Source organism: Diceros bicornis, chromosome 15 (genome assembly GCF_020826845.1).
Source record: "Diceros bicornis minor isolate mBicDic1 chromosome 15, mDicBic1.mat.cur, whole genome shotgun sequence".
Taxonomy (NCBI): Eukaryota; Metazoa; Chordata; class Mammalia; order Perissodactyla; family Rhinocerotidae; genus Diceros; species Diceros bicornis.
This window is the reverse complement of record NC_080754.1, coordinates 39324394-39334478: the sequence shown is the minus strand read 5'-3', so window position 1 is coordinate 39334478 and position 10085 is coordinate 39324394. Positions and strand designations below refer to the sequence as shown.

The 10085-nt window shown below is 50.4% G+C and overlaps 1 protein-coding gene across 1 annotated transcript; it reads right to left on the bottom strand.

The window, feature by feature from the left end:
* Positions 1 to 3225: 3225 nt before the first annotated feature.
* On the bottom strand, positions 3226 to 7129 carry THPO (thrombopoietin). The gene is made up of 5 exons (XM_058556188.1): positions 6726 to 7129; positions 6362 to 6489; positions 5985 to 6071; positions 4370 to 4537; positions 3226 to 4131 (listed from the first exon to the last, which is right to left on the bottom strand). Exons 1-5 carry the CDS (start codon positions 6913 to 6915, stop codon positions 3475 to 3477), a joined length of 1230 nt encoding a protein of 409 aa, XP_058412171.1. The 5' UTR covers positions 6916 to 7129; the 3' UTR covers positions 3226 to 3474.
* Positions 7130 to 10085: the final 2956 nt, after the last annotated feature.

The window sequence follows — 10085 nt, the reverse complement described above, 5'->3', positions numbered from 1 at the left end:
CCCTTGCCCTTTTTAAAAAAAATTTTTCCATTTACTTTAAAACCATTTTTCCTGTTCTCCTATGGTATATTATGTTTCTGGTCCACAGCCAGATGATGACATGTCAGTGTAGGATCTAGCCCAGCCTTTTGGTATTTGGGTTCAGGGTTATCTTAGTCTCCTGGCTGACTCTCCCCTACATTTACCTTCCAATGGGATTTTTCTGTCTGGGAGAGAGAGTGTTGTGTTTTTGGCTCCTGAGGGCACCCCAGGCCCGGAAGATACCACCCATTTGGCATAGAATTTTGAATTGGCAAGGAGCCCTGCTCGTGTCCTTCCAACACTTTCAGTCTCTTAGGAAGTCAGATCACATTGACTTGAATGAGTCACTTGCATAGCCTGGAAATGTTCATTTTTATGGAGGCATTGGGTGGAGGCTTTTAGACACAGGCATGGGACACAACTATGAAGAGAACAGGAAGAGTGGATTTGGTGTTTATGGAAGTAGGCAGAGGAGCTAGCTCTCTGCTCTACATTCTAATGGTGACCTGGAGAGGGGGTAAGCGGTGGTGGTTCTTACCAGTGACACTGAACAGGGAGCTGCTGTACAGACCAGTGAAGTGGACAGGGCAGCAATACCAATGAGGTTGGCAGTCCAGTGCCAGTGCCCAGGACAATACAGCAGCCTGACTGTGGTCACTAACTTAAAAATGAGGGAAGAACAAAGTTGAAATAGTAATGCTTACAAGGACTCCAGTATAGGAGCTGTGTCTTCAGCCTGGCATTTGAGGTTCCTGAGAAAGTATACAGGACTCTGATTTCCCCTAGGAAATTTGGAGTAACAATCCAAAAAGATTGTGTGTATTAAGCAGTTGTCTTTTTTGATCTCCCGGTTTTGCCATGGGAGCTCGTCCGCCTGCTGGGATGCCTGGGATATTTCCTTCCCCATCATTTTCAGGTCTTTACATGAGGTGTTAGAAATAGTGTTTAGGGAAATGGGTTGAAAATGAATGGCCTCTGCAGGGGGGAGGAAAAGGTGTTTCTTTTGCTTTACTGTGGGTGGATTGGGGGGAATAAGAGATGCAGTGGGGGTTGGGATGAAATTCTAACCTTTGGATGGATTAGGAAATCCTAACCTATGGAATCCTAAAACCTTTCTGTGGAGTCAAGTTTTTTTGCGGGGGGGTGGACAGTGGCGGACAGTGGGGTGCATTGGAGACAGATGGATTTAGGTTAGAGTGGGAGAACCTAATTACCAATAATAGTTTGTGGGGCAGCAGAGTGTCCTGGCTGCCCTGGGGTGGCAGAAGAAAGAAAACTGGCATACAGTTGACTAGAGATAAGAGTGTTCTGGTTGTGATGGTTTTTGTTTTTTGTGTAAAGGGAAGAAGGGACAGAATAAGCCAGACAGAATGATTTGGGAATGATTAGATCCTCAGTAGGGGCAGATTAGTCCACACTGGAGAAGCCCATGAGTTATTTGCATTTGCCCTGGAGTAAGTCAAGTGCCAATACTGGATGCCTGGGACTTTCTGGCTACATATTTCTTGCAGTCTTGCCATCTTTGTCTCTCATCTGACTCTTCTGAGAACCCTTAATTCTTTGTCTTTGGTCCCTGTGGCATATCTTGTCCTGGGTGCTGGCCTTCATGTGCCATCAAGTGTTTCATTTGATTCATTAGACTTAACCTACTTTAGTATTTCAGTGAATTAAAATTTCTACTTACCATTCCCTTGACTGCATGCTGGAATTTGTAGTGTAGATAAACTGATTCTCTCCCATGGAGAAACTGACACCATCCAAAATTTGGACAACACTTTTGAGCTTTGTGCATTTGTTGATTCCTTCTCCATGGCAACTGTTTGGTCCATGATGGGAGATAGGGACACCTGGAGATGTCTAAATTGGTCACCCCCACCAAGACCTTTGGTTTTCTACTCAGAACTCTTTAACTGTTGATGTATTTACTCCCTAAGGACTTGGAAATCTTTCCCAATAAATAGAATCACTGAGTGATATATTGGACAGTGTACCACACTGTGGGGAGTGTGGGCCCCAGACTCAGTCAGCCTAGGGTGTTTCCTCTTTTCCTGCTCACAGGCTGTGAAACCCTTGGGAACTTGCCTGGCTTCTCTGAGCCTCAGTTTCCTCATCTGTACAATAGTCATGATGATACCTACCTTACAGAGTTGTGTGAGTGTTAAAAAAGGTAATGTACATAAGGTTCCCGGCACACTGGCTTTCTACTGTTTTCGAATGCTTTTAGTGATCCTAGGGTATCTGTGGTGGTGTTTCGAACTCTGGGTTCTTGGCTCCTCTACCCACATGGTAGCCTTTCCTCTCCTTTGGGGAGTTAGTGGGGAGAGGAAAAAGCTTCCATTAGTTTTCCTAAAGGAGCCTCTGGAGGTAGCGTTGACCTTTGCAGTGGAGTTTTTGTTTGGGGCAGTATAAACCTCTTCTTCCTAAGCACCACGACAGCATTTATTTGCAAAGCCCCATAAGCCTGGCTTCTTTTCTAGAGATTCCCCTAGCAGAGTTTATGGTGGTCACATAGGGCCGCTTTGTCCATACTGAGCACTTCTGGGAATTGGGAAATGAGTTTTCAACTTGTACTTGACTTGTGCTGGCCCCTCCTGCTGTGGGAGCCCTAGGAGCCTGACTCATGCCGCTTCCTGCACTTCCCCCTGACCTCCACAGGAGGGAGGCAGGAGCCCAGGCCTGCTGGAGCATCCTGCTGTGCCGGTGAGGCTCTGGCTGTTTGCTCAGCTGTCACCTCCAGGTCTGGTTTTGACCGAACTGTCTGTACAGGCTTACCTGGGGTGTGAGGCTCTCCAAGGTTTCCTGTTAGCTTTTTTTTTTTTTTTTTGGAGGGGGAGATCTGTTACCCCCTGAGAGGAACATCTTTCCCTTGCTTTTCAGTTAGCTTTTGGGTGCTCTCATTTATTCTTTATTTATATAGGCTCAGTTTTGTTTATTGTGTAGGGACAGCCTTTCTGAGACACAACTTCTCATTCATTTCTCAAGGGTAAGGATCGCCCCTAAAAAAAGGAGATCAGAGTCCCATTGAGAATGATAGTAAAAGGGGAAAAGAGACTAACCTTCGTTCTGAGTAGAAAATCAAAACTCTTTTGTCTCTGACATAAGGTTAGTCTCTACCTCTGTTCACAGGCCACTTCAGGCCTTTGCAGAATTATCGTATGAAAAAAGCATATAGAGAATTAGTAAATTGTAAGTTTGTGCAGAAAACAGACCAAAGATAATTAGCTGCTCTGGTGAATATTCTTGATAGTTTAAAAAAATAGCTTCTAAAGTTTTATAATATACAGTGAAAAATGATCCCTTTTTCTGTCCTGTGTATCCCTGTTTACCAGGGCTTTGGGTGTCAGGTGAGAGCAGGAAATCTGGGATAGCTGCAGTTGTGCCCCGGGGCCTCTCCTCCGGGTAAGGGGATTTTACATGGGAGACGATGCTGATGGTTGGCAGTGCCTGAGTACCTTACTCTTCCTGAGACAGATTTTGCAAGTGAGAGTGGGCTGCAATTAGATGAGGACTGGGAGAGTTGAGCATGATACCAGAGGGGTCAGGAAGTGGGGCTTGGAGCTGGACCGTTGGGGTGGGCATGATGGGTGAAGAAGAGAAGAGTGTGTATTGTCCAGCTGAAGGATGGGTCAGGGAAGGAGAGTCTCCAGGCGGATGGTAGGGTGGCAGGGAGCCCATGTCCAAAGTTCCTGGAGAAATGTCCAGGGCTCCTAGGTTCTTGGGTGAGGGTCCAGGAAAGAGTCCATGAGTTCCATTCAAGGACCTGTTCAGGTGTCCAGGGATTTGGTCTAGGGACCTGGAGGTTTGGTTCAGCAGACCAGGAATCTTGGCTCTGAAACCCTGCAGCCTCTTCAGAAGTCCAGAGCCAGTAGTTTTGGCTGAGACACTGGAGTTTGTCTCCAACAATCCGGAAGTCCTGTTTGCGAGCTTGTTCAGTGTGAGGAATAGAGAGGTACTGCTTGGGACTGCTGTGGTGGGTAGGGCCCGCTTGGCACAGAGGGTGGGCCCTACCACAAACAGCAGGAAACGCACCTTTCCTCGGAGCAGTTGTTGGAAGGTCAGAAAGATGGCATCGGGATCCTTGTGAGCTGTAGTCCTGCCCTGTGGAGGAAGCTGAGGGCAGAGGATGGGCCTGAGGCCAGAAACCTGGGCCAGATATCATGCCTCCCTCGTCTACGGGGATGATAGGGTACCAACACCAGGTTTCATGGCTGGGAAGGAGGGAGCACTCCTTAGTAGGTCAAGTCTTCTACACTCAAGATTTCTAGAACTCCCCTTTCTTCCCTCAGGTCTTCTAAGGGGACTGAGTCAGAAAAGGACAGTTTCTATAGTTCCTTGAGTGGAGACTTACCTGGGGTCCAAGGAGGCCCTGCAGGGCCCCAAGGAGGAGGCGGACTTGTCCAGAAAGCTGTCCCAGTAGGGAGGAGAGGCAAGTGGGTCCCAGTTGTCCCCGTGCTGCCATCACTCCCTCCAGCAGAAGGGTTGCTGCTCCCAGAACGTCCTGTGCCTTGGTCTGCTCCTGGGAAAGAGATGGAAGAGAGAAGCGGACAGCTTCAAAGGGCATGGTAATAGTGGGTGGGGAGCCTGGAGGAGTAGCCAGCAGAATGAGTCATAGGAGCTGAGAACTGGACAGGACCAAGGTCCCACCCAGCACAGGAATTCCTGCACAGTCTCCCGACAATTGATCATCAGCCTGCACTTGAATAACTCCAGTGTCCGGTAACCCAGCCTGGTCTTACACTTAATTTCAGTCAGAAAAGTTCTTTTTTTTTCTTACAGTATGCTGAAATCTGCCGTATTATAGCTTTTGCTTCTTGGTTCTGGTGCTGCAAATTACTCTTTCTGCTACAAAATCTTAGGATCATGAGTTTTTTTAACTTAGATGAGACCATCATAAAGATGGAGGGAAGGTGCTTCCTCATCAATGGCCGAGCTGGAACTGGAAGGGATCCCTAGGAACTGCCCTCCCTCCCTGGCCCAGTCCTCCTAGAAGACTAGAGGGAAAAAAGGGAATTCTAGGGATCTTGAGGGTAGAAGACTGACTTTCCAAGGAATGCTCCCTCCCAGTAGGTTTCCTAAGTCTCAGACTAAAGCACTGCGTGCTGTACCACAAGACTACCACTTTCTCCAAGCTAATCAGACAGGCTTTTTTTTTAAAACCATTCATCACGTAACATGTTTTCTAACCTCTCACTGTTCAGGTTGCTTCTGCCTTCTGGGTCCCTCTGAATAAATTAGCATGTGTCTAAAGGAGGATGTCTAGTACTCAGACCAGTACTTTTAAGTGCAGTCCACTCAGAATAGAGTTTTATAGGAATATTTCCACAATGTGGAAACATCTAAAGCCGCCTAGAATCACTAGCTTTTTAAATAGCTGCTTCAGTAATGTTAAATGGTAAGTTTGGGGTCAACTCAACCCTCCCAGGTCTTTTTCATAGTAAGTTCTAGGGCTAGAAGTTTATATGAGGGAAGCAGGGGCATCGTGGCCTGAAAGCTGGAATAGGACTTTACTCAATTACACATGTAGAATTTTATATATATCTCTGTTAAAATTTCACCTTGGTTTTGACCTAGCCTTTCAGCAGTTTGAATCTGGATTCTGTCTTTTGTTATTTTAGCTGTGCTTCCCAGTTTTGTGTCATCTGAGGATGACAGATCAGTCTTACTTCTTCATGCCAACTTAAGAAGGTTGAACGGGAATAGAAGGTCAAAGGCATGGCCATGAGAGACTTCTATCCAGCTTTTCTTGGTGTTCAACTTTGAATCTATTTAACCTACTGGGACCGCAAGCCATCATCTTGTTCAGGGGATTATCATCATAGTAGAATGTAGATTGGGTTAGGGTGGCCAAGCTGAAGGTGAGATATTTTTAGGGAGCTCAAGAATTTTGAAGAATCCATGGGAAGGAGTAGGAAACTGATGAAGACAGGACTCAGGGAAACCAAGGGAAGGGATGGCTTTCTTACCGTTTGGGTTTTCCATTCTCCCAAGCTAAAGTCCACAGCAGGCAGCAGGACAGGTGTGGACAAGAGGTTAACGTCTGGGCACTGGCTCTGTTGAAAAAGATTGGGGTGGGGGAGAAGGGAGTTGAAATAGAGGGGAGTGTGGTGGCCCAATCAGCAAGATAGGCTTCCGTGAGTAATATATCCAGACTAGAGCTTTTAGAAGGGCTGGATTACAAATCATAATCCCTGTCAAAGAGTGGTGATAGGGAGTTGGTTGTCTTACCAAAAAGACAATACTAGAAGAACAGTGATTGGGTCGGGAACCGAGAGCAAGTGTTGGGAGTGAGGGTATCTTACCAGTTAAATGGACAGAGGGGAGAGAGCCTGGGGATTCTCACCAGTCTGCCATGAAGGACATGGGAGTCACGAAGCAGTTTGTTTAGGAGTCGGGGGTCACAGGCAGGAGGAGCCGGGCTGGACAAAGTTAGTCGTGCCGTTAGGAGAAGCATGACCGCGAGGAGCAGTTCTTAAATGAGGAGAGGCGAGGTTGAAAGGGGTGGATAAGGAAGAAATCATTGTCGGGTGGTGGTCCCGGAATTCCCATTTGGGACCCACACCTGAAATTCAGGGAATCTACCGCTCAGAATCCTTATTCCTGGGAGGTTGGGCTCCCCCAGCCCTCCCCAGTGCAGCCTACCTCCTTTCTCTTTTCCCCTCTACTGTGCTCTGATTTGGCTCCAGCCCCCTTGGGTGTGTTCTTACCAGTCAGCTCCATTCTGGCCAGGCTGTCTGGTTGGCGTGGCTCCCTGTGTGGGGCCTCTCCCCTGAATCCTTCCTGGGGCCATGGAGGCGGCTTGGGCTCTTGCACTTCTGGGCAGAGTGGGGTGGGGCACAGGTGGGCCGAGGGAGAGGGTCTGGAATCTATCCTGCAAGTGACAGGAATAATGACCATTTAATCAGGTTTCAAGGAAAAGCCTGCCTGGCTAGGGCAACAGATCCTGGGAGGGCTTGAGATGCTGACCAGCCTAGAACTGTCAAAGCTCTGAGTGCTCCCACGTTTTCTTGTGAGTGTAGCATATGGGGTGTCTCCTCTTTGTCAGGGTTCCTCAGTGAGTCTGATATGGGTTTGGTGCCCCTGCCCCCTGCTGAGAGCAGCAGGACAGGATATGGACATACACACACACATCTTAATTGGCCTCAAATTCTGAGCAACCTTGGTGGTTTGGTTGGAGAAAATCTGGGATGGGGATTGAGAATGGAAGTACTGTGGCACAAGCCTGGAGAAGAGAGGGGAAAACGGGATGTAGGGCCAGGATGAGGAGCTAGCACACATTGCAGTGTGCTGAGGGGTAGCTTGGGGAGTGGGGTTCAGAAGGGGAATTGGATGAAAATAAAGCTGGACCACTAGAGGTTGGTGATGAAAAGATTAAGAAAAGGTGGTGTGGGAGAAGGTCACCTCTATTCTTTCTCTAATGACCCCACCACATAAGGCCTCTTGGAGTTTTTCTTTGCATTCCAAGTTCTGAAATACTGGGTTTTCCAAGGTGAAGAGGTGGGCTAACAGTCTTGGGACTTCCTTCCTGAGGCAAGTTGCCCAGGAATGGGTACCTGCTGAGTGAGGCACCCGCCTTACACGGTTTATCTCACCTTAAACACCCAGGATATCTGTCTCATAGCCCGCACCTTCCTCCCTGCCCCCTCTGCAGACCCCTTCCAGTTCCTTCGCAGGACCCCCCACATGGCTTCCTCCTCCTTTCACAAGTTGTGCAAAGAGCCCTGCACCTGATTCAATATTGGGATTTCCTGTAGGTCTGTCAACATGCAAGAGCCCTCCTCCCATTACCCTCTCCTTGGGCCCTGGCTTGCCTGACCCAGCTTCCCCAGCCCCAAGATTCAGAACCTTAAGCTAACTAGGAATGACTGGGTAAGAATGGGGATTGGGGCTGTGTCCATCTTGGTGCTGTATTCTCTAAGCCCTAAACACACCTCCTTTCTTAACTTCTCCCCGGGCCCATATTCTCTTTCCTTTGGGCCGGCTGTGTTCCACCAACTCCGTGATCAGTCCCTCAGAACCCAGCACCCCACCCCCTGCCCTGCTCTGTCTGCTCCTCCCATTCTGGGAAGGCTATACTCTTCTCGACAAAGGTCAGTGCCTGTAGGTTCCAGTTTGCCTGCCCCTCCCCCAGCTGAGAGCCCAATTCCTCTTTCCAGTCTTTCCTACCCTCACTTAACTCCAAACCCTGCTTGCCACTCACCGGCTGGAGAAGGGCTCCAGGCCCCAGGTGCAGCACAGGCAGCACTCTGGAGAGCAGATGGGTAGGAAGACAAGTGGCAGTGGGGCATAGCCCCTCCACGGCAGTGGGGTCACACGCCTGCCCTGGCCACTTCTGCCCAATCAGAGAGCAGGGAACCACCAGACACTGGCGAGGGCCCCCGGAAGTGACGCCTTCTCCTCCTACCCGCGCTGGACCTGGAGCCCCTGCCTGGACCATGGTCCACTAGCAGAGCCCAGCTCAACCACCCACACACACCACAGTGAAGATTTGAATAAGGGGATCCGTCTTTTCCCAGAAGATGGGAAACCTGGGACCTGGCTAGGGGAGGAGATGGGAGAAGAACTGAGGTTTTCCAGGATGAATCTGGCAGGACATTTTTGTTCCTGGGGAAGAGGTCTGGTTTTAGATTGGTGGGTTTTTCAGTTCCTGGCTGTCCAAATTTATTTTCCCTGGGTACCACACCTGCTGCTGAAATCCAGTAGGGCACTTGCTTTGTTGCTTTTCTTTCCTATAACCCTTAGGGGGTCGTGTCTTGTTCCCACCTTCCAAGTGGGAATGTGGGTATTGCTCGTATTGGAGAAAGACCCTGTCAGGGATCAGTGTTGTGGGGAAAGGGTTTGGACAGTTTGAGAGGACTTCACGGTGAGGGGCCTGTGTGCTGGGTTAAGCTGGGCTTCCATGCTCCTCTGCTGTGCCCTGTGACTCTGACAGCTAAGTCCATTTATCTCAGTGCCCATGCCCTCCTTTGCTTGCCCTGTCTTTCTGCCTCTTCCATCTCCTACCACTCCACATGTGACAAGAGGAATAACCAGGCCCATGTGTCCCTCTCTTAGGAGAGACAGCTGCTGAACCTCCCCCACAAATACCTCCCGCTGGCCCCCCTCTTCCTTTGGCCCTGGCTCTAGTTCCTCTGCTTTCCCCTCAGTCCTGGTCTCCCCACAGTCTCTGTCCTCAGGGGCCTCCTGGCCTGACCTTGTTCCCATCACCCCTCTCTCCCCCCTAGTTCTTCCTCAGGCTCCCTCCTGCTCCTCCTCGCAAGGATGGGGCTGTCTGCTAAGGAGTATGGCCTAAATCCCGGAATTCTCCAGTTCAGCCAGATGAGATGCCTCCCAAGATTAGGAAGGAGGGTGCTGGGATGGTTGGGAGGATGGTGGGCGTGTGGGGGTGGGAGGGGACAGGGAAGCAGTCATCACCAGGAAACCAAGACAAAGGAGGTCGGGGGTGGGGTGGAGAGGCAGAGGGTCCCCTGGGTGAAGGAAGAGGGTGAGAAAGCATATCAGGATGGGATGATGATGGTTGGATGGACCTGAGGACAGGTTACAGTAGGGAGGGAAACACTGTCACCAGGCAGAAAGGGGACACTGTCTGTTTCTGGCTGAGTCTCGTCCTGGGGAACAGCAGAATGAGGAGAGACCTCAGAGAAGAGGTAGGGACACAGGCTAGGCAGTGAGAGTGGGTGGTGTGGGGTTTGAGAGATGCTGAGAGCCCAGGGCCTTTCCTGCACATTGTCATCCCTAAAGACAAGTCTTCATCCTTCCAGCAAGAATTGAGTCCTAGCCCAGTGGCCGGCCCAGGCCTCAGGCCCAGCCTCTGCCCCTCCCTGGCCTGGGGCTCCCGTCCTGGGCCGGACACACACCTCCTGGTCCAGCCGCCCTGTGGCCGCCGGCAGCGGGGGTGCTCCAGACCCGCCTCTCCTCCCTTCTTCGCGCCCCCTGGTCCCTCCCCTCCCCCTACCCCCTTCGCTCCCCCTTCCCCTCCAGCCCCTCCCTCCTCCCCTGCCCGGTCCCAGCCCCTCCCTCCCCTCCCCCACTCGCGATCCGGGCCGCTGCTGCTGGGCCGGACCCCC

What these genes read in the sequence shown, in the direction of transcription:
- THPO (XM_058556188.1), bottom strand. Translation starts at nt 6,915, where the DNA reads ATGGTCATTATTCCTGTCACTTGCAGGATAGATTCCAGACCCTCTCCC. An exon ending in ATGTCCTTCATGGCAGACTG is followed by an intron (nt 6,072 to 6,361) that starts GTGAGAATCCCC and finishes CTTTTTCAACAG; the next exon opens with AGCCAGTGCCCAGACGTTAA. An exon ending in AGGGCCTCCTTGGACCCCAG is followed by an intron (nt 4,132 to 4,369) that starts GTAAGTCTCCAC and finishes CTCTGCCCTCAG; the next exon opens with CTTCCTCCACAGGGCAGGAC.